The sequence below is a fragment of the Pinus tabuliformis genome, chromosome X, assembly GCF_031772625.1.
Source record: "Pinus tabuliformis cultivar Carrire ecotype Pingquan chromosome X, CPIR1, whole genome shotgun sequence".
NCBI lineage: Eukaryota > Viridiplantae > Streptophyta > Pinopsida > Pinales > Pinaceae > Pinus > Pinus tabuliformis.
The window spans coordinates 1235717612-1235742875 of NC_142308.1; the positions used below are offsets into that span (position 1 = coordinate 1235717612).

At 33.4% G+C, this 25264-nt stretch overlaps 1 protein-coding gene across 1 annotated transcript; it reads left to right on the forward strand.

Annotated features, from left to right (window-relative positions):
• Positions 1-5824: 5824 nt before the first annotated feature.
• LOC149144418 (L-ascorbate oxidase-like) lies at positions 5825-24437 on the forward strand. Its single transcript, XM_089452145.1, has 6 exons — positions 5825-6734; positions 20692-20837; positions 20918-21010; positions 21189-21401; positions 23130-23321; positions 23414-24437. The coding sequence occupies exons 1-6, from the start codon at positions 5825-5827 to the stop codon at positions 24365-24367; spliced, it is 2508 nt and encodes an 835-aa protein (XP_089308271.1). The 3' UTR covers positions 24368-24437.
• The last annotated feature ends 827 nt before the right edge of the window (positions 24438-25264 follow it).

The following is a 25264-nucleotide window of genomic DNA, read 5'->3' on the forward strand; positions in this document are numbered from 1 at the left end:
TCAAGTTACTTTTCTAGGGCTTTTATGTAATCAAGAGGCCTTTCTAGGGTTTCTTAAATTCAAACCTTAGATCATACTCTTTTCCCTTTGTCATTCTAGAGTTTATCCCATGCCCTAGAAATCAAATCATAGGGAACAAATACTTAAGATTAAGGTTTCTAAATACTAGGGTATTTCTTAACATATAAACCCATAAATTCAACCCTACTACATCTTATGATGGACCCTTTAAAAGAAAATTATTATACATACCTCATGGACACCTATCTGTATTGATTAGTATTTAGTAAACAACACTACATGCTAAACAGCAGAGGCCCCTCCATAAAAACCACTTACAGCCAGTACTTCCCTCCGCTAACAGCTTGTGGTTTGAACATATAACTGTTACAACTCAAGGAGGACAGGAAACCGTAAATCCATGTGGTCAACCAGAAATAGCCCAGCTTATTCATCGTGATCCTGAAAGGTGTGCAAGTGTTTAGCTAATCTGACATCAAGATGTTGACAACCGTAAGGTTGGAGGGCCATTGTTGCTCAAATTCATCAATGTAGATATGTTGATGAGGGTATGACCAAAGCTTACTTATATTGAATGGGTCTGCGTTTTGTTAGAGAGCTTGCACACAAGATAGGGTCCTTGTAGCTGCCTCTTCCCCTTTTTTGCTTACTTACTTTTCTTTTGCTAGACAGGGAATCTCTTCAACTAGATCTTCCTTTGGCCCCGGCCCTTGCTCCTTCTCATTTTGGGGATCTGTCATGACCTCCTCTATTTCCTCTTTTTGAGTTTTTTTAAGTAAATTTTCTGAATTCCTCCAGCCCCCTTTTCACCACTTCAATCTAGAACTTTAAAGTAGTTCTTGGCCCTAGGACTAGGGGCTTTGCTCTAGATTGGATGGAGCAAGGGTTGCTTTCTCTTTTTCCTATTCACTATTTGCATGCATAGCACTGATTGTGAGGGATGCTCTGTTTCACAAAAAAGATAGCACCTCCACATGATGTAAAGTCCCAAGCATCAATGGGCTAGTCTTGTGTAGCTCAAGAAGGTTAGCCATTGTCACCACAATAGCTCTTCCTTTGTCTTCTGGTCGGTTCTGCTCCAACTCAAGGGGGCTTCCCTACATGAGATTGCTAAGGAAAGCACGGAAAGGATAGCATAAATGAAATAACACATTCATTATGTTCCTTGTAATATAGATATAAACAAAATATCTAAAGAAAAGTAATTGCACAATGATCTAGTCCAAGAAAACAAGGTTTTCCACAAACCAATTAACTCTTCTAGAAAAATTCAACAATTCTGATTTAATAATCCTATTGGCCTCTCTTTGTACCTTTTGGGACAATTGCTAGTTTTAATTGTTTTACTTTTTTAGTTGTTTTTACGTAAGGTGATAAACTCTTGAACCGAGATTTTTTTGTCAGTTTTTTTAAATACTGACTTTTAAGCATTGAGGTGTGATATTTTCGAGGTTTAGATAGATTTATACTATCTTTAGGTTATATTAAATGGAACTAATATTCTTACGGATTAGATAGATTTGTACATTCTTATGTTAGATTAAATGGAATTATGTTGGATTCTACTGGGTTATTTACAGTTGTTTTAAGATAATGGTCAATAAGTTGAATAAACAATAATTTTTGTTTTCATATTGGTGATCTCACTCAGGATAGTAAGGACGAAAGGAGGGTCATCGACAAGCAACAACGGGAACCACCAAAAATCTCTTGAATACGTAAACTCCATTCCGGAACCGTTCCGTGAGAAGAGTGAAGATAAAAAGACTAGCCAAGAAAACCAGCCCTCAAGGCATTGCGTTGCAGAACAAGGAGATCTTCTCCTACAATGGGGCCAAAACAAGAGGCCTCGTGGTTATAGAGCAGAATACAGAAGCGCGGTTGAAGAATCTTCTATTCAGGCTAAGAAAATTATTCAATCGATAGACATAATTGGTAATTAAAAGTATTAAACGATTAAAAACTTAATTTTATGAATCTAGGTTTAATAAGAAAAGTATTAAAATAAATAGTGATGTTTAAAAAAAAAAATATTATCATAATTTTGATTTATTTATTATTATTATGTTTCTGTTTATAATTCTATGTTTCCCTAATATTATAAATCTGTTCCATCTAGTAAACTGCAAATGCACCTAACTACACTTGATATAATTAATAGAAAAAATGATTTTTTTTTTGTGAAGGATGGTGGGTTTATAATCAGTTCCTATAGAAAACCCAGTCCATCATGTTGTTCAGTTTGTAGTTCCTATAGAAAACCCAGTCCATCATGTTGTTCAGTTTGTAGTTTGCTTATACAAATGATTCTGTCTTTGCAAATTTCAGTTTTGCTAGATAAATTGGTATTATGTTGAGAAAGAAAAGGTGCACCTTGCATTGAAATTGAGTATCTGAGAGCTAATTTTTTCTATATTGTGCTGGAATGAGCAAAATAATGCTTAAATTGTTGGTGATGTTTATAACAGGAAATGCAACATCTCTAGCACTCTACTTATCCCCTATGTAAGTATAGGGCACCCTTTGCTACCAGTGCTATTGTTTCTTTTCTTTGTTTTTTCTTGTGGCAGGCTGCTTCCTTTTTGAATGTTTACTTTATTTCTGAGTGAAATTCTATGCATTTTTGATTGATCTGACAGGCCTAATACTGAAATTCTGAATTGCAGGTCAACATTCTGGAGAATATACAAGTTCAAGTCAACAAAAGAGTACTTTGGCCTTCCTTAGGTGTTCACCCTATTCAATTGCTGTGTTGGGTTGCTCTATGGGAGCCCCTTCGTCAAACCCCACAGTACAATGATCCTCACAATCAACAGTGCAGGCTTTGTTCTAGAAACATTTTATCTCACGCCTTTCTAACTTTCACTCTACCAAAGAGGAAGGTATAAATTTTTTTTAGCACACATTCTTTGTTTCCTAAAATTTAGGTCTTTGGAAATTGCAAAAATGTATTATAAATGTAAGTCCGAACTCTAGCTTGAATTTTAATGTTTGGAATAGATTTGTAAATATTCTCACCCTTATTTTATACTTCCCCTTTAAAGATCATTAATGGGGAACTAAAATTATATGTATGTATTGTGTGGAAGATTCCTGTTTATTATCTTACGAATCTGTTCCAGGTGAGAACGATATGGGCCAGCAGACCTTCAAAATGATTTTATTTATTTATTTTTAAATAATTTTTTATATTGTCTCTAGAGAGACAATAGTTTGAATTATGGACATTTATTTTTTTTAAATAATTTTTTATATTGTCTCTAGAGAGACAATAGTTTGAATGATGGACATTTATTTTTTTTTAAATAATTTTTTATATTGTCTCTAGAGAGACAATATTTTGAATTATGGACATTTATTTTTTTAAAATAATTTTTTATATTGTCTCTAGAGAGACAATAGTTTGAATTATGGACATTTATTTTTTTTTAAATAATTTCTTAGATTGTCTCTAGAGAAACAATAATTTGAATTATAGACATTTATTTTTTTTTAAATAATTTTTTATATTGTCTCTAGAGAGACAATAGTTTGAATTATGGAATTGTGTCTAAAAAGACAAAAATGTAATTGTCTCTAAAAAGACACAAATGAAATTGTCTCTAGAGAGACAAATCAAATTGTCTTTATAGAGACAATAATAATATGTGTTCTATATTGTCTTTATAGAGACAATAATAATATGTGTTCTATATTGTCTTTATAGAGACAAATTTTTGAGACATTATATTTTGAGACACCGGCTTAGAGACAATATTTGAGTTTCTTTTTGTCTTAAGTTAACACAATTCACTCAAATATTGTCTTAAATATTGTCTTAAAACCCCCACATGTAATAGTGTGTGCAATACATTGCTAAATTGAATTTGGCCTGCACGTCTATTTTGGGAGAACCTAGATATATCGTTTCTCTCGATTTCGGAATCTGAATTTTGGATACCACTTTCCTATTCTCACAGTCCGTCTCCCTTAAACTGCCAACATGTTTGGTTGCGATCTTCGTTTGGTAGAGAATGCACGTGGTCGTGTTCTTGTGAAATGATCACTACTTAAAATTTGGTGAAGTGTGTGCATTCCTTGTGTTAACGATTGAATTTGTGTGGCGGGTTCAACCAGAATGGGTGCGCGAAGAAATATCTCTATATTCTAGTGCCAAAGAGGGCCAAGATCTGTGTGAAGATTTGCATTTGACATCATTTTTTATCTCTTTGATTGGTAAAGAGGAGCTTTCAAGGTCACTTGTTTTGAGTTTGAATCTGAAGACTACAAAATTGCAGATTTTAATGGTTGCTTGTCTGCTAGAATAGGGTCGTGCTTGCAGAGTGGTGATCATTTCCATATCGTGATTGCAGAGTGCTGATCAATCGTTTGATTCATTTCATCGAGAGAGGGAGTGGCGTGAAAGCTCGTGGATTTAAAGACAACCAAATGAATTGGCCAAATTTCTTTATAAGGTTTGATTTGTGAAAACGTTAATTGTTTTTGAGCCTTATACTTGGGTTGTTTTAATATTGGTTTGAGCTTTATACTTTAAGGTTGTTTTAATGTTGGTTTGAGATATTTTATTGGGGAGAGGAGTTAATAAAAAAAAAAGATAATGGTATAAATTTTAACGGTGAAAAGGAGTTTGTAAAATTTAAATTTAAAATCACAAAGAATAGGTTAGTTATTGAATAGATTAATGTGACTTATCGTGTTAAGGGAGGTGTTTAGGGAGTATTAGTTATAGATAGTTTTTAATAAGTCAAGTTGATGTGACCTATTCTATGTGAACATTATTAGTATAAGTTATTTTATATAAGGTCAAGTTGCAGAATTGTTTGTTGAAGACATGTTGGGTGCTGAGAACTGTGGATTCAAGAGATGGTGATAGTTCCATAAAATGGTGGACACTGAACTGTCATGCTCCATAGAACGTTAACATGGTCTAAAATGTGGTGAAAAAAAAAGCGAAAACTATAAGATTTTAGAGTGGATATGAATAGTAATGATAACCATATGACAAAAAATAGTATTGTTGTTATAATGTGTATTTTCTATCAATAAACATTAAAAAAAATAATTGAAAATAATGCTTCCATATATATATTACAAATTATGATTATCAATCCCGAAATCTCAATCATAATTGTTTTTCTATATTATCCAGATAAACAAACGAACACAATTTTCAATTCTCCTGCATCGTTAAATACCTTGATAACTTAAGCAACCTAATAACTTAAATCACAATTCATGTGAGAAAATAACAAACACAATTTTCCTGTTAAAAACAATTAGAAAAGCAAAAACTGCGAAAATATATGTTTTTTTAAGTGCATTTTATCCAAATTCCTCAAACATTCTCTGACATATAAGGCTGGCAAAGAATGACAATGATCTACTTTTCTGAAAAATAAAATCATAAAGTCATGCATTTTGGCATCGAAAACGGAATAAAGGGTACGGGCGTTATCATTTCATAAACCAGCGTTAAAAAAGTTTTTCCATCTCTTTAGGAGGCGCTTCTAGAATCATTAGCTGGTGCATTATACTCAAAATGAGTGGTATTGTATATCTTCCGCCTCAGGGATCATACAGTATGAAACTTTGAACAGCTAATCAAATTATTCTCAACTCTGTACCGAATACCAAATTCGTCCTGGAATAAGATTAAATTTCATTAAGCATAAAGGAAAGCATATAACCTGCAGAAATCTTATTAGAAGTCAAATTTAAGGGTGAAGTAGTCTAAATTATTTATATGATTTAGAGTAGAATTCGTACGGTACAAAAACGGGATCGAAACTTGAAGGAACGAGCAATGGCCGGCGTTTGCGAGGGTAGGGTTTCAGCAGGTCCATATGCCGCCGGCGCTGCCCTCACTGGTTTGTTGGATGCAGGATCGGACTGGAGCCTGGCCGTGGGTTTCATAGCGTTCGATAGTACTTGCAGGACTTGGCCCGGATCCATTAACGGAGAGGAGCAGCAGGATCCGATTCAAAACAAACGGTTTCTTGAGGTTTTTCCTCCTTTCTTGGCACGGTTCGTCTGCCTCAAGGCGACTCTCGGCACTCCTCTACAATGTCTGGGGTTATATGTTTCAGATCTACCGACCTTCACACAGTCTCAAATTGAAGAGACCTCCATCGCGGGTGACTTACCTTGGACAGATAATCCTGTCTGCGTAAATGGGGAAGAGAGCCGATCGCTTATCCCTTTGCCCCTTCTGGGTTTTCTGCGAGTCCGATCCACCACAATACGGTTGTTTTCAAATGACCTGGGTGAAGATCAACTGTGGGACGGAAAACGGGAGCTGGTATTCCAATGGGTTGAGGCTCCTCTGTTCTCGGTGGCGCTGTTTTGGGAGACGGCCATTTTGACAGCCGGAAAATTAAGCCACAAGACCCCCATCTTCAAGACGCCCTCTTGGCGTAAGATAAAAAGCCCCCAGCATATCTTCAGATGCCCTGATCTGGGAAACGGCTCACCAGAACGGGCCGATCGCTATAGTTCCGGGGTAGAACGATCGGATCTGGCCAGATCTAGGCAAAAGACAGATGGAAGCCAGCTAGACCCAGAACTCAAACCAGTAAAATGGGACCTGAACAAGGCAGACACAACAGATCTGAAGCAAATCTTTATCAGATCAACAGAAGGGAGACACGTTTGTGTGCAGATCTGGGAATGGATGACTGTATTGGAATTAAAAAAAGAGATCCAGGTCAAACTGGGTACTCCAGTTGCATTACAAAATCTTTTATTTTCAGGGCTCTGCATGCAGGATCAACACACACTCCAGCATTACAGGGTTGCAAAGGACTCAACTGTTATCCTCAATCACCGACTGCGAGGTGGATCTAAGGGATCTACATCAAAACCTACAGGATCATACAGAGACGCAGCAAAAGGGAAAGAATCTCCAAAGGGGAAAGAACATGCAACTGTTAATATACCTCCAGGGCAGTATATCGTGGATGAAGTACCAGAGAGCCCCTCCATTCCTTTGGATTTCCCAGAGGTAAAGTGCATATTCTCAGATCTACAAAAAAATGCCGTTATTTGTAGATTTAACGGCTTCTGGCCTAGATCGGATGCTTTGTATCAATGGATTCACACGGCATGGACAAAAAACTGCCGGATCCACCTATGCTCGAAAGGTTTTTTCATAGTAGTCTTTAGCGTTGAAGAAGAGAGGGAAAAAGCTCTCACCGAAGGACCATGGTTCTGGGGCAGTGCGGGATTATTTGTTACCCCTTGGTTCCCGGAGTTTGATCCAAATACCATGGTGGTGTCAAGGATGCCGGTATGGGTAAGGTTACATAATCTTCCGATGCATTTTTGGCACTTTACATCCTTATCAGCTATAGGGAATACCCTTGGAAGAATGTTAAAGATTGATACAGAGAGACATTTAAAAGGAATCTTTACCTTTGCTAGAATTTGTGTCGAGGTGGATCTCAGCCAAGGGTTACCGGAAAGCATCATCCTGAATTTCAACAATACTCAATGGAAACAACCTCTGGACTATGAGAATACAACATTCAGATGCAGGGGATGTCAACAAACAGGTCATCTGTTCAATGCATGCAAAAGCCTTAACAAGAGCAAGCCACAACAAAGGAAGCACAAAGGATGGCAGAACATAGATAATGTCATAAAGAAGAGAACCGCGGAAAATAAAGCCCCCACAGTATCAGAAGACGAAGAAACAGAAGCAAAGGAGGATGATACCACCATAGAGGAGGTTGAAATAGAGAACCAGAAGGAAAATAGAGCAGTCAACAAGGAGATACAACCACACTCAATTCAGGCAGAGACCCAGCAAAATCAGACAGAGATGACAAGCGTGGATCAAAGCATGGGAGGCATCAAACGGCAGCATCACTCAGATACTTCAGACTCAGACAAAGAAACAGGGCAACAGAATGTAACAACCCAGTTAGTCATTGCTTCGACCGAGCCCACTGTGGGAGAGTGGCGCAAGGTTGAAAAGAAAAAGGGGCGAAAAACCTGAAGCGTGAGTTTTACTCACTGCCGGAAGTCAGGCTTTTTTCCCCTTTTTTTCTCTTTTTCTTATTCTTTGTGCACGTTAGTTTACTAACGCTGTGAGCCCATGTGGCAACATACTGAATGCTTCATTGCATCTGCTAGTGTAACTTTTCATTAATTTTTTAATAAAAGGTTACCATTTTTTTCCTTGGAAAAAAAAAAAGAATTCGTACGGTACAAATAAAATTTCGTTTCGTGGTGATTCACAGTGAATTTTAAAGCTTAAAAATTATTTATTTTAAGAGAAAATATATTTATAATTATTTAACTTAAGATATATTGAAAAAATAGTTATAAATAAAATTAATAATTTTTTTTTTTTTTTTTTTTGTTTGGGATAAGCTCTGCGAGCTTCTGCATTTCGTAAAGCTTCCACTGCCATTTGGTCACTCCGCCAGGAAACATGCGAGGACTACCTCCCATCATTCTGACTTGTCTCCATGCCGATGGAAGGCTATGGTTTGGAAGTTGGGGTTTTAGGAACATTGGGGTAAGTAGCTGATCCTTCCAGGAATCCAATGGTGAAATGACCAGGCCTGCCATTACAGAGAAAGCAGCAATATTTCTTTTACCTATGCAAATCGAATACCTACCTACCTGCAACGAATTCGTAACTACTTTTTTGTGATCGAACGGTTCAACATTTCTTAATCGTCTAACATATGATCTGAGGGTATCTAGGGTGACAAGTAGACAAAAAGGGGAGTTGATTTCAGAGGGAAACATGCGAGGACCGCCTCCCATCATTCTAACTTGTCTCCATGCCGATGGAAGGCTATGGTTTGGAAGTTGGGGTTTTAGGAACATTGGGGTAAGCAGCTGATCCTTCCAGGAATCCAACGGTGAAACGACTAGGCCTACCATTACAAAGAAAGCAGCAATATTTCTTTTACCTATGCAAATCGAATACCTACCTACCTGCAATGAATTCGTAACTACTTTTTTGTGATTGAACAGTTCAACATTTCTTAATCATCTAACATATGATCTGAGGGTATCTAAGAGTGACAGGTAGACAAAAAGGGGAGTTGATTTCAGAGGGAAACGCGGCGTAATTACTTTATGAAATAGAATCTCTTGAAATAGAATAAAATAAACAACCTTCTCTCCATATTCAAATCCTAAAAATATAAATATATTAATAATATATATAATAAATAAGATTAACACTTTTTTATACATATTCAAAATTTATAAATTCCAATTCATCTATATTCAAACTCTATAAGGGTGAATATATAAATACTACATATAATAATGGGATTTATGTCACCTCGCATGTAAAAGTAGGTAGGTATAATTTTTTATACAAATTACCCACAAGTAATTATCCAATTCATAACTCCACAATTCATCATTAACCATTAGATATAATGTACATTAGCACATCAAGTAAATTGCAATAAAAGACAGTGAGTTGCTTAACCATTAACCACCACTGTGGTAGTGTAATAACATAAACTGTCTCATGAATCCTTGCATTCATTTCATGATTTCCTTAACCATATTAGTTAATCACATACTTGGACATTATAATCATGCCATCAAATAAAGAACCATCAATCATCAAAGATTCATCATCATCAAACTAACACAAAAGGCAATCACACCATTGAACACCAATATACCCTGGAAACCCTGTAGGGTGAAAACTAGAAAATGCTTAATCTTATTATTGAACGCTCGTGAGGGATTTCACCCCTCACTCAATGGCTTGTAAGGGATTCCATCCCTTAACCATTGTTATAAAATCATTACAATGAATTACCATTAAGATTTCACATAACTAGCTAAAAGCTAATACAGTTTCCATGTAATATTTTACTTGCATACCGCCACATACAACATTCTTTGTGGCATGATTGTTCTAGCATTATACGATCCTGCAACTCGAACTCATCTGCATGGACCATTAATCCTTTTCCTGCCACAATGTTAACATCACTTTTCCTTGGCACCAACCGCCATCGTTTCCTGTCAATGCTGTCGACAACAAGCTTGGACAACAAGATTAGATACCATGTTAAAGAATCAATAAACAACCTCTAAAAGAGATCCTTTAGCATCTACTCATATGCATAAGCAAGCATGACTCACTATTTAACTAGTACATATACCCAAATAATATTGTTTGACCTCCACAATGTTTATTTACACTAATGCATAACTCTCTTTAAGAGTTCTAACTCATTAGTTCTACTAACATGTAAAACACATTCGTTATAACTTCATATATGTAATAAACTGCTATTTCTATGCTTAAGCACATATGTTCTTTTCACATAGTTATTTCTAGAGAACTCAACATAATCTCTCTAACATACAAAGAACATAACTCCATATCACAATGACTAATCTTTGTGCATACCATTGCTTATCATATAAGCCCTTCTTTAATGTATGCAACACATATTCCCTTCACTAGAATACTACCATCATTTCATACAACAAACCACATACCTCTTTCTTAAAGGAAGTCATTTTAACCTCATTTCTCTATCTTCCTATGTGAGGGTTTCTCAAGCTTCCCTTTCAGGAAATTATTAAAGATATCCATCTTTATGCATAAAAATCAAGATACAAAAACAAGGTTTACTTATGCATCCAAAATCAAGAAATCAACACAACTCATCTAGCAAGACAATCTCTTCAAGAGATTATTGTCTTCAAGAAAGTTAACATGATCACTTTCTCTATGTACACACAGAGTCATAATTCCAAAGTCACAATAGCTACCATTATGCAACATGTTTTTTCCTAACACAATTACTTTACTTCAATGCACATAGTTCTTTTCATGAAACAAGTAAGGATTCTGGTTCTTGTATGAACATTATTCTAATGTGTCTTTAAAGGAAAGAACCTCTATTTTTATTATCAAGAAAACTCTCATAAAATCCTTCATCTTCATACATGAAGTATGCACACTTTTCTATAATGAAGCTATATATATATATATAATATACTCTTTCTTCAAGAAAGTTAGAAATGAATATCTATGTGCCTAGAAGCACATCTTTAGCTATCTTTATCATGCATGTAATGCATAATCAGTTCACCAAAAACTTAGAAATCAGCTAATATCACAATGCAATAGCATATATCCTTTTTCACGATAATGACAAGTGACTTGTCACTTAACACAAGGAAATCTTTCAAAAAGATAAATAAAGCACACATAAATTTTTCCTTCCAGAAAGAGAGCAAGTTACTTATCTTATCCATGGCCGTCTCCTCGCCTCCATCACCTTCAACAACGAAAAGGCACTTCCTTTTAATAAATCTTCCTATGTGAGGGTTTCTCAAGCTTCCCTTTCAGGAAATTATCAAAGATATCCATCTTTATGCATAAAAATCAAGATACAAAAACAAGGTTTACTTATGCATCCAAAATCAAGAAATCAACACAACTCATCTAGCAAGACAATCTTTTCAAGAGATTGTTGTCTTCAAGAAAGTTAACATGATCACTTTCTCTATGTACACAGAGAGTCATAATTCCAAAGTCACAATAGCTACCATTATGTAACATGTGTTTTCCTAACACAATTACTTTACTTCAATGCACATAGTTCTTTTCATGAAACAAGTAAGGATTCTGGTTCTTGTATGAACACTATTCTAATGTGTCTTTAAAGGAAAGAACCTCTATTTTTATTTTCAAGAAAACTCTCATAAAATCCTTCATCTTCATACATGAAGTATGCACACTTTTCTAGAATGAAGCTATATTTATGTATGTATATATATATATATATATATATATATATACTCTTTCTTCAAGAAAGTTAGAAATGAATATCTATGTGCCTAGAAGCACATCTTTAGCTATCTTTATCATGCATGTAATGCATACTCATTTCACTAGAAACTTAGAAATCAGCTAGTATCACAATGCAATAGCATATATCCCTTTTCACGATAATGACAAGTGACTTGGCATTTAACACAAGGAAATCTTTCAAAAAGATAAATAAAACACACATAAATTTTTCCTTCCAGAAAGAGAGCAAGTTACTTATCTTATCCATGGCCGTCTCCTTGCCTCCATCACCTTCAACAACGAAAAGGCACTTCCTTTCAATAATAATGTGTAAACAGTTCGATTCTCGCTCTGCAAACATGAGACAGAGAAGCATTCGATGCAGTTAACACAATGAAAATCCACGATACTCATCATGCGCGGCATAGCTAATCTCATTCCTAGAAAGACTAGTTAGGAAAGGAATATCGAAGGTGGTTTTATTTCCACCGTAGCGAAATAGAGCAGGGGGCGTGTTCTGCATGTGATACTAGACCCCACTGATAACAGGCCTGTCGTTCACATTGAACATCAAGTCCACATCGGGAATCATCCCGGGATATAATTTCAACATCTGGTAAAACGCCCAGATGGTAAACAGATCTCTCATCTGGAGATATTTTCGCCATGACTCGACTTGAACAATCGTGAGCCCGAATGACCAGACTCTTCTGGCAGCCTCAACATTCTACAACATGATCCCCGCCTTTGCCCAAGGCCTCAGGTCGTGCTGAATCCACTTAAAAAATAACGAGCACACCACCATAGCCGACGCGTTTCCACGATCACCATTATTGCTATGTTTAAGATTGGTATACGTGGTAAGCCATGCCGGTGAGCACATGGTACTGGATAAACACTCGAAGAAACTCCTTGGTCTTCGCTATTCTCTACCAGATTATAGCATTAGCTGTCCCATTGGGGCAAAGGGGCGCTCGAAACAGCTTTCTTGCTACAACCGTCTGCTTCTCCAACTGCTCCCCGTTGAAAGCTTTACGCGCAGGATTCAATACTGGATGCAGTTTCTGTATCCATTTAAAACTAAGCTTCCCCTTATAAATCTGTTGAGGCTCTTTTGAAAAGAGATCCACTACGTCATTCTGTTCCGAGAAACATGTGCTGGATGACATTCACCCCTCATTCCTCGATGAAAACCCTCATTCAGTTTCACGGGAATCAAGAATCAGTTCAATAACTGATTTGTAAGTTTATGTAACTTTTCCGTAACTTAAAATTACTTTTACGTAGGGCTAGTTACAATAGGGATATTACAATTTAACTCTCATTTATTCATACTCAAATATTTCGCAAGGTGAATATATAAATATACATATAATAAATGGGATTTAACTCTCATTTATTCATACTCAAATATTGCGAAATATTATAAAGACCTTACTACATAGTCTTTCTAAAATATTTGAATAAGTTAACAAAAATATTTTTAAATTTATTTTTAATTTTAGTCTCATGTTAGGAGCATAAATTGTTTACATCTTTTCATATAGTTAATATTTTTATCTTATTTATATATCTATCATTTTACATATTTTATTTTTATACTTTATATGATAATATATTATATTATATATTTTATTTTAATATTTTTATTTTTTAAATAAGTGTAAATATTTATTTATATTTATATAAATAAGTTTTTATCTGTTTGCATATTTTATTCTAGGGGATAGAAATTTAATTATAATCAATAAGTTTTTATACATAAAATATAAATACTGATTATTAATTAAATTAATTTCATATTGATAAAATCTCATTTTCTCATTAAAATTTTATTATAAATTTTGTATTATTTATTAAATGATTTATAAAATAATTTTTCTTTTTCAATTTTTAGATTTTTTTTAATCCATTTCATCTTATTATAATATCAAACTCTTATCTAAAATTTACCATCTTTGTGTAATTCAAAAATTTCCTTCTATTTATATGTTTATTTTATATTTTTTTACAATATTATATATTTTATTTTTAGTACTTTTAAAATAGCTATAAATACTTTATCTTCTTCAATTTTTATTTCTTCAATAAGTTTGATTTTAGTATTGTATCAACTTTTATTTTAAATTTGTTATGGCTATCTAACTCATAAATCTCTTTTTATTATATAATTTATTTTGGATATAAATATAATAAATAATATAGGATTTTTTACTCAATTTCTATCGTCATAATGAAATATATTTTAGATAGATGAAAATTTATCTATATTTTTGTTTTAATTAAATCTATTGCGTCATTTCAAACATCATTTAAATTAAATTCAAGATCCCCAGTACTTCAAACAAGAAATCCATATCAATTTATTGCCATAAAATATGATAATATCTTATCTGATTTTTTTAAGGGGATTTTAACACAGAACTTTGTGGTTACATTTATTTTATATTTTCATGGGCTTACTAAGTAGGCTCTCTACAAATGCTATAAAATATTTTTTTGTTTATTTTACTATATAAAGTGTGAATAATATGAGAAAATTTATATATTTTTATTTTTATTTTAAATTTTTAAGACATACAAAAAACTTTACTTTCTTTGATAATTAAATTAACTCATCCATATAAATTAAATGACTTGTAAATGTTTACGGTGATCAAAACAGTTACCATGTTTGAGTGTACATTATCAAGATTAAAAACAATATAAAAATTAATTACAATATAACTTTGAATTACTATTATCTTATTAATTATAAATAAAGTTATTATTTGATAATTAAATTAACTCATCCATATTAATTAAATGACTTGCAAATGTCCATATTAATCAAAACACTTGCATCATGCTTTAGTGTATATTGTCGCATCATGCTTTAGTGTATATTGTCAAAATTATATATATATATATATATATATATATATATATATATAATGGATATTTATGCTCATATTATCATAGAGATTCTTAATTTATAAATAAACTTTGTTACAATATTATGGTTTACTATTATCATATGCATAAAAAAATCATAACTTATGTTCATATAACATGTCTTTTAATTAATCAATTTAATTAAAAGAGCTAAAAACAACATACCTATCTTTGATATATGAATATTACTAAAAAATACTCTAAATATTTCTTATAGATTAAATCCATACTACCTTTAGATAATAAAATTAATATTTTAGAGACCTTATTCCAAAATAAACATGTCTATTTATATAATTAAAATATAATTTTTATTTTTAAATATCAAAATTTTATTTTTTCACTTTCAATTTTTTTTTATACATTCATTAATCTACTTATATTATGACCTCCAAATCTATCCATATAACTTTGAATTCCATATAATTGTTCCTTTCCCATATAAATCTCCACCTTAACTTATTATTAAATACTGTTCCTTCCTCACATACCCCACCAAACCTACATAAATATTTCTTCCTTGATTCCTAAACTTCCTTGAATTGACATCATTTATGGATTTAACAGTTATTTTAAAAACTTTATTCACATAAACATTTCTTCCCTTCTTCCCTACCTGAAGTGACTTAATATATATTTTAAAAACGTTCTTAGTTATTATTATTAATACACATTCGTTACTTATTTTATTATAAAGTTTTACAAATTATATTTTTTATTTTTAAAATTATATTTAAAATTTATAATACAGTTTTCTAAAAATAATTAAAATTTATTAAAATTTTATTAAAATGTAAGGTTTAAATTTCTATTAAATAAAGTTAAAATTATATTTAATTTCTAATTAACAAATAAAAATATATTTATAATAATAAATTTAAATATTATATTACATTTAATTAATTAAAAATACTATTTATGAAAAATAGAGATAATAACGCAGGTAATAAAAGAAGTATTTTACACGAATATTATTAAAATTAAAAAAAAAATCATAATAAAAATCATAATAAATTTAAATATTTCTGAAAAAATAAAAAAAAATATTTAAATTAGATTTTATAATAATATAATTATATAATTGACCATTCTCATCATAAACAAGTTCTCAATAAAATTACTTATATATTTTGAATAATATTTAACATCGCTATAAATTAAAATAGTAAATTTCTTAACAAAAACTTTACAGATACCTATTAAAGTATAATGAGTATTGTATTTATAAATCAAAATACACTTCATAATTTTATAAATATTTTGATATTGATATTACAGATTTCAAATTTTGTTTACGGTAAGGACAAATATGTTAAGCATGGAGAGTGGGTAAGTTTAATGGTGAGAGAGCTAGGTCCGTAAAAGTCATCATGCCTAGCTTGTGGTGATAAATATATCATTCTAAGCAAGAAGGTAAGGAAAAATATGTTAAGCATAGAGAGTGGGTAAGTTTAACGGTGAGAGAGCCAGGTCCGTAAAAGTCATCATGCCTAGCTTGTGGTGATAAATATATCATTCTAAGCAAGAAGCATCTCTTGAGGGGTACTCACTTTTTTCTAGAAAAAGATTTAACTGTAAGACAGCAAGAGGAAATGAGAAAGGAAATGTCAAAGGTTAGGGAAGCAAGAGAGAATGTATTTATAAAGGTAAAGTTGTGATAGCATGATTTGGACCTCCTTCCAAAATAGAGTAGCAAGATGGTAATAAAGAAGAGGCAACAAATTCTTCAACAAGAAATTAGAAAGCAAGGTCAGTATGGGAAAGCAGGGACAAAGACTCAACTATGAGTCTTGCATGTCAAAATAAATAACAATCAAATCATAACTAATTTTCCTTAAGTTTGTTGGAACTGCATATGTTACCCATGGTGGTGAGGACCAATTGTAAAAGATAGAGACATAATTTGTCTCATAGAAACACATGAGTATGAAGGGTTCAAAACACCTTTGTTTGAAGGATACTGGAAGATGGCAGTGTGGAACAAGGAAACAAGGAATGGAAAATGACACCGGGGTATCATGGTATTAGTGAGGGAAAAAGAAGGTTGTCTCATTCACTTAGAAAAAGAAGACTCAAATAAAAAAATTCATTTGGTTTAAAATATTAGAAAATCAAAATCGTATCAGAATTGTAGCATGCTATTTTGCACTGCAAGTTTAAACAATATACAAAAGTAGAGGGCTTGACCACAAAGATCCTTTTGCAGCCTTAAAAGTCGATATTGCAACATATTCCCAACTAGGTAAAGTCCTTATAGTAGGTGATTTTAATGCTAGGACTACAAGTGAGCAAGCTAGCATTCTTTGTTGTAAAGAAGATTGCAACCCTATTTGGCTTACAAAAGAGAGTAATCATCAGTGGGAAATAATTTCAGAAAACAAGGAATGCAATCTCTTTGGTGAACAATGGCTTACTCATGGTTTGTCTAAGAAAATGAAGGAAGTTTTGATTGGAGATCATCTTTGGGACTTAAAACCAAATCACAAGCCAATTTATTTAATTTTCTCTTGGATTGGAAAGAAGTAATTAGAGTAAAAAACTCACTATTTTCAACAAAATCTCCCAAAGGGCAAAATTCTTTTGACTCCATAAAATTTTAATACCTTCAAATTGATGTTAGAGAGGCTCTTTTAGAAGGAGAAAACCCTATTTCACAGCCTTCGTAGTCATGAATTAACACATTTAATTCAAAGCACACTTGCAGAGTGCAAAAGAGAAAAAAATTAAGAAGTATGAAACAAGTTGATTTCTGGTTAATGCTTGGTTTGACAAGGAATACAAAAAGGCAAGGAGAATTTGGAAAGAGGCAAACAAGAATAAAATAAAGCTCAAAAACTTACTAGCAGATATGAAGAAAGAAAAAGGTCGATTTCATGGTTTCAAGGAAGGAAGAACTAATCTTCCTTGGGAAAAATAACTCGAAATTATTTTGGAAGGAGCTCCAACTGAGAAAGATGTAGAATGAAAATAGTATTACAACTTCTAAATGGTTTGAATATGCAAGACAACTCTATGAGCAGGATCCCAAGGTTGAACCTCCTGCTTAGTCAACACTAATACTAAACTCTTCACGATGTACAAGGTAGAGATGGGTATTAAGAAGTTGGGTGTTAAAAAAGTAAAAGACTTAGCTGAAATCCAAGTAGAGTATCTAAATTGGGGCTTAAATATTCTTGCACCCCACATTACAAAAATTTTCAGCAACATCATACAACAGGGGTTCCCACAGATTGGACAACCAGTCTAGCAATACCACTTTTCAAAAGTGGTGACATCAATAATCCCTCTAATTATAGGACCATAATGATAAAACACTTGTTTGCAAAGTTATTTGGAAGCATGCTAGAAAATAAAATTAGCAAATGGGAAGAAGAAAGAGATAACCATGGTAAAGGGAAAGCATGTTTTAGACCTAAACATTCCATAGTTGATCATTTTATAACTTTAAGGCATAGCACTAAAATAATTTGGGAGAAAAAAGAAGAAGCCTTTTGTTGCTTTGTTGATTTCAGAAAAGTGTTTGACATAGTTCTTAGGGATAAGCTATGGCACAAAATGGAGGAACTTGGGGTTCCTAAACATTTGAGAGCAGCTATGCATAAGATGTATGAAGAGGTGAAAGTTAAAATTAGAACTTCAGCAGGCATTTCTAAAAGTTTTAGAAGTGATATCGGGGTCAAGCAAGGTTGTCAATTGTCTCCTACCCTTTTTGGTTTATATATCGAGAAGCTTGGGGAGTGGTTAAATTTGCAAGGGGGTGATGGTATCCATTTGGGAAAGTTTGCTATAAGGCTTCTTTTGTATGCATATGACCTTATTCTAATTGCTAAATCTTCTCTTGGCTTGAAAGAGCACGTACTATCCCATGAGAATTTTTGTAGAAGGGTGGGGATGCAAGTCAATATTAGCAAAACGAAAGTAGAGGTTTTCTCTAAAAAAGGAAAACATAACCAACATAAGTTCTACTTCGAAGACAACATTATGGAAGAAGTTGTGGATTACAAATATGTTGGAATTGACTTCAGCAAAAATCTAAGCTGGGATGGGTGTAGAGAGAAAAGAACTTTGGGGGGTTGGAAAGAATTTTATGTTTTTCAAAATAGTTGTAGAGAGGCAAAGTTATGGATCTTGAAAACCACTCAAACTCTTTTTGGGCTACTAGTGATTCCAGTGATTCTCTATGGTTGTGAAATGTGGGCCAGAAGTACATTCGACATGCAGTGGAGACAATTTGAGAAAATTCATAAGCGTTTGATTACAAACAAATTCAAAATTAAAAGTGCAATTCCTTATACTATCTTGTTAAGTGAAACAGGGGTTGCTCCTATTGAAGCAATTGTTATGGTGTGAGTCATAAATTATTTAAAAAAAAAATTGACCAAATTGAAGAGGGCAAATGGCCTAAGGTTGTCTTTAATGACATATTGTGTAAAAGAAAGAAGACTTGGATGCAACAAAATAACAAATGGTTTAGTAAATGGGGTATTTGCTTGAACACATATCCCCTAAACAATAATAATAAAATCTTTTGTTATGGAGAAGTTCCACAAGCATATTTGGGATGAGGAGCTAGGGAGAAAGAAAAAGTACTATATTGAAGTGTTTAATCCCACTCATAATCACCAACAAAAAGTGTATAGAGAGGCCAATATTTCTTGGAGAGCCAAAGTTCTTATTTCTCAGTTAAAGACTAATTCTCAAGAATTCTAGGGGCTGGAAAATGCCAAAAAAAGTGTGGGAGGAAAGAGAGTGTATTTTTTGTTCGGGAAAAGTGGAAACAGAAAAGCATTTCATTTTAGAATTTCAGGTCTTCAAAGACAACAAAGAAAGTTATGCAAATATTCTAGCAGCTAGCTCTTCGGATAATCTATTTAGCTAGGGGTTTGTCGAGAAACCGAGAGTGTTTATTGTAAGGCTTCGTAGGAAAAAGACTAAATACATCAACCACATGAAGAAGCAATATGTACCATAAGCTATTTTCTTCTTTTCTTTCTTTCTAAATATTTTTTAGATTAAAATATAAAATTATATAAATAATAATATTCAAAATAAAATTCACACATAATATTTTATTTTATTTTTTACATATAATATATTATATATTAATATACATTCCATATTTACTCTTAAAAAATTACATTTAAGAGGGGTTATTCTAATGTCATAACAATTTTGTCTTCAATATAAAATTGAAGCATAATATAGACATAATATATATGTCATCAAAATTTTGACTTTAGTATGATAACTTCAAAACAACCATCGAGTCGTTTTCAAACTTTTCTATTTTATTAGGTGGAAATCTCATCGGTCTACCGGGCCACCGATCAAAGCAACTTCCACATTACTCTGAAACGAAATATTCTCCAATCTATCAATACACCATTATCAATGTACACCGAACCCAAAACATAAAGTTCTATGGGAGTTCTAGAACCGAATACAGGTCTGTGGTCACCTGCTAAGGCTGCAATAAAGTAAAAAAAGAAGAAACTGCACTGCAATTCAGACAGCTTTCTGCTTCCATATCGAATCTATCGATCAATTACACACATTTAACAAAAAAGAAAAAAGAGAAAAAAGAGAAAAAAGAGAAGAATGACAAGTTGGTAGTTTAACGGTCTCTCTATATATACCTACGGGGGAGTAGATGTGCAAGTCTATCGCCCTCTGCTATATAAAGCCACTAGGCTAAATACCTCAAACAGTACAGCATTGCAGCAGACTGCTCGTTGAGGTGAGATAGGCTGAATTTTATAGCAGATCAGTAGATTTGTTATAGAAGGGTTTTGATCAGATCGCAAGCGCCATTGCCATGGGAAGCTGCCGATCATCTATCTGCAGCTTCTTGTTGATCTTGGTTTTATTAGCCCTTGTGCAAACTGCAATTAGCAGGAGTAGGCATTATAAATGGCAAGTGAATTACTTGTTGTGGTCTCCAGACTGTGTAGAAAGTGTTTTGATAGCCATCAATGAGGGGTTTCCAGGACCTACTATTCAGGCCGAAGCGGGAGACACCATTGTGGTGGAGTTGGAGAATAAACTTCCCACTGAAGGAGTAGTCATACACTGGCATGGCATCCGACAGGTGCTCATTCTTCTTGTTTAGTACAGGGGATATATCCTCGTATGAAATGCAAGTATTCTAAATTGTTTTTCTCTTGGCAGAGAGGAACGCCTTGGTCAGACGGGACCGCCTCAGTTACGCAATGTGCAATCAACCCCGGGGAGACTTACGTTTACAGATTCGTGGTGGACAAGGTATGATCAAATTGATTATGACTCGTAATTTTTCAAGTGAAAAACTCATTTTCATTTGAAAGTGTATATTCGATTCTAATTTTATTTCATTAATGTGCATGAATTAGATTTTTATCATAATTTTTCATAGATTTTTTCTTCAATAGTGTAATCAAGTATATGGAATTAATCTGCGCAGCCTGGGACATATTTCTACCATGCGCACCATGGAATGCAACGGTCTGCGGGTCTGTATGGGCTTCTGATAGTGGACGTTGGGAAGGGCGAAAAGGAGCCGTTTCCGTACGATGGAGAGTTGAATATAATTGTTAGCGACTGGTGGCACAAGAGCATCTACGAGCAAATGACAGGCCTCCATTCGAAACCTTTTCGATGGATCGGGGAGCCTCAGGTAATGTACTCATGCGTATTCATGGTTGTTATTTTCATATCGTCAACAGGAACGTCTAGCACAATCATAACAGAAGTGTGATGCAAGCGTGATGGTTATAAGTGCATCAATATTATCTTTTTATAAAATGTCAGAAGTGTGATTGTTATAAGTGCATAAATATTATCTTTTTATAAAATTGTCTTTTGATAATTTGCATGATAATGCTAATTTTATAATTTTACTAGATGACAATAAATATAGATTTAAAGATAAAGATGCAAGGAACAAGCAGATATGTCAAATTTATTTTTATTATAAAAGATCAATTTAAATTAGAAAAACTAATTTAAAACAAATCATTTATCAAACATTTATCTTCTTCAATTTTCACTTCTTCATACATTTGATTTTAGTATTGTATCAAATTTTATCTAAAATTTGTTATCTTTCTCTAATTCATAAATCTCTTTTTATTATATAATTTTTTTTGGATATAAATATAATAAATAATTTAGTGTTTTTTATTGGATTTCCATCTTCATAATGAAATATATTTTACATAGATTAAAATGTATCTATGTTTTTGTTTTAATTAAATCTATTGCATCATTTAAATTAAATTCAAGATCCCCAATACTTCAAACAAGAAATCCATATCAATATATTGCCACTTAATATGATAATATCTTATCTTTATTTTTTTTATATTAAATAATATAATTTTTTTTGAACAATGAAAATATCTTTATGTCTATATTTTCTATAACGTGAAAAGTGAGAATTTAAACTTTGAATCTCATTGTTTACATAATAGATGATAACATAGTCATGGCCACATGGCCAAATTATCTTAGTAAATTTTGTCTTTAAAATATTTTAAAAATTAAAAAAATATTTAATATGTTTGATTATATATATATATAATTATTATTTTATATTGAAAATATAAAATCATATATAATATATTTTTAATAATAATTTAAAACCTATATAATATAATTAATCCTTTGTGAATTAATCTGATAAATTATGTTAATTTTTTTTAATAATCAAATTCTAATTAGTTTTTTAATTACTAAATTCATAAACCATTTAAATTATTCAAATCTTCTTATACTTCTTTCCCAAAGTCAAAACTATAATAATAATTTTGATTATTATACTTCTTTCCTCAAGGTCAAAACTATAACAATAATCAAATATATATAAATAGAATAAATCCAATAATTACAGTAATATTAATACTAAATTTATCATTATAACTATTCATGTAAAATTATTTTTAAATAAATTTTATTTGTTTTAAAATCCCCTTTTACAATAAATATAACTAGATAATTACCTTTAACAAATATACTTAGCTTATTCATCAGGTTACAATGCAACACTATTTCTTTTTAGGCCAGTTATACATTACATCTTAGATATGTTTATATCCTTTAACCAGAAAGGATTTGAGTTCGCCTCGCTCACATGGCCTCACCTGTGCTCACCTGTGATTACAATACATCATTGTTAAAGAACCAGATATTATCACATACACTTCATTTTTAATTTCAAACCAAAAAAAAATATAATAAACAAATGTTGACATCCTTCCCTATTTATCTTTCACCCTCCCCTTTCTACTATTGAATGATTAGAAGAATCAATTGACATGGTAGATGTTTGTTTCTTTGTGCATAGAGGTACTGTAAGAACAATCTGCCCATTGATCTCACGTGAAAGAATTTGTGGTGTACGCAGTCTTTGCTAATCGGAGGGCGCGGACAGTACAATTGCTCGCTGGTGTCGACTCAAGCCGGAACTAGCAGCGCCAATTGTAACAACACAAATAACCAGTGCGAGCCATTCATTCTCTCGTTGGAAGCAGGGAAGACGTATCGTGTGCGCATTGCCAGCGCCACGGCTCTGTCGTCGCTCAATTTCATTATAGAGGTCTCTATATATTATTATTGAACCCCCCCTTGCAGACAAGAAAATATGAAACCGATATTCAAATTGAATGTGATTGCTCTTCTATGGTGCAGGGACACACTATGTTGTTAGTGGAAGCGGGCGGAAACTACATCGAACCCCTTGAGGTGGAGGACATGGACATATATTCAGGGCAGACATATTCTTTTCTGGTTAAGGCCGACCAGGATCCGTCCAAGAACTACTGGGCAGCCGTGAACGTGAGAGGGCGACGTCCCAACACACCGCCGGGTTTTGCCATTTTCAACTACATCTCCAATCAGGCTACCACCTGGCCCTCCACTGCCCCACCCGCGAGCCCGGCATGGAACGACTTCGCGTATAGCAAGACCTTCGCAAACAAAATCGTGGCCCGAGACGGTTTCGGCCCCCGCGTTCCGCCCAAATCTGACCGCACCATTGTGCTTTTGAATACCCAGAACTATATCGATGGCTACACCAAATGGGCAATCAACAACGTTTCTCTCGTCCTGCCTGTCACTCCATACTTGGCGGCCTTGAAATACAGGTTGAGCAACGCCTTCGACCATCGAGCAGCCCCGGAAACATATTCTTCTAAAGGCTATGACATTATGAGACCCCCGTCAAATCCCAACGCGGTCACAGGGAACTCCGTCTACTCCCTTAATTTCAACGCCACCGTCGATGTTGTTCTGCAGAACGCTAACGTCTTGACGCCTAACAGCAGCGACATACATCCATGGCACCTCCATGGCCACGATTTCTGGGTGCTCGCCTATGGCGATGGAGCTTTCAATCCAAGCCAAGACGTTGGCAAGTTCAATCTCCGTAATCCACCCTTGCAAAACACGGTTGTTGTGTTCCCATACGGGTGGACGGCCATCAGATTCGTGGCGGACAATGCAGGAGCATGGGCATTCCACTGCCACATAGAGCCTCATTTGCACATGGGCATGGGAGTCGTGTTCGCAGAGGGAATTGAGATGCTCGGGAAGCTTCCAAGATCTGGACTTGGATGTGGAGGGACCAAGACATGGTTGCCTTGATAGTACGCTACATTTTCATGCTTTGCATCTTCTGTAGCAATCAGCCAGCTTGCTTTTTATGATTCTATTCGGTTGTGGGGTTGTACATCTTTTTCCTCGTTATCTAATGCCTTTCTTTCGACATTTGAGTTTGAGTTTTTATTTGCATCCACCTGCATCTTGCTATTGTTTAAAGATTTAGTTAAGCAACATTTACATGCCTTTGATAAAACGAAGGAAGTTTTTTGCCACAAAGAAAGGATAGTGGATATGCCCCCAGAATATTATGGAAATGGAAAACAAATTTGTTTCTATCTTTGATAATAATTAGAACACTATGTTTCATATGCATCATTCTGTATTACTTAACTAAAAAATTTAAAGATAAAAGTAATGGGAAAAATGACCAGAATTAAAAGAATGGGAATGCTAACCAGCCTGACTCTTCATCTCCCTTTCTTCAGCCTCTTTTCCTTCATATTTTTTCGGTTATTTATATTTTTTTCTCATTACCTTTTTACGTTTACATTATTTTTTATATATTAAATTTTTTGAAACAATTCATTCCTTTAAACACAAATTTATTATTAATATCATAGACCTAAAAGAAATTGAAATAACATTTACTTTACTTATATATATAAAACAAATGTTATTTTGCCATACAACTTGTATATCGCTCCATATCCAATAGTATCTGCAACCAACATTCAAAAATCAACTATTTCTACTACTACAATATATCCTAATCTTATCCTACTTTTTGAGAGTTGATTAAATTTCTCAGATAAATGCGTCTTGCACATTCTATAAATGGAACAAACAAATTCAGTCAACCAAAAGAATTCTTTAAACGTCTGTACCACATGAGAAAAAAACATATTATATATGGAACGTTCTTCTCCATTTTAATTTCTT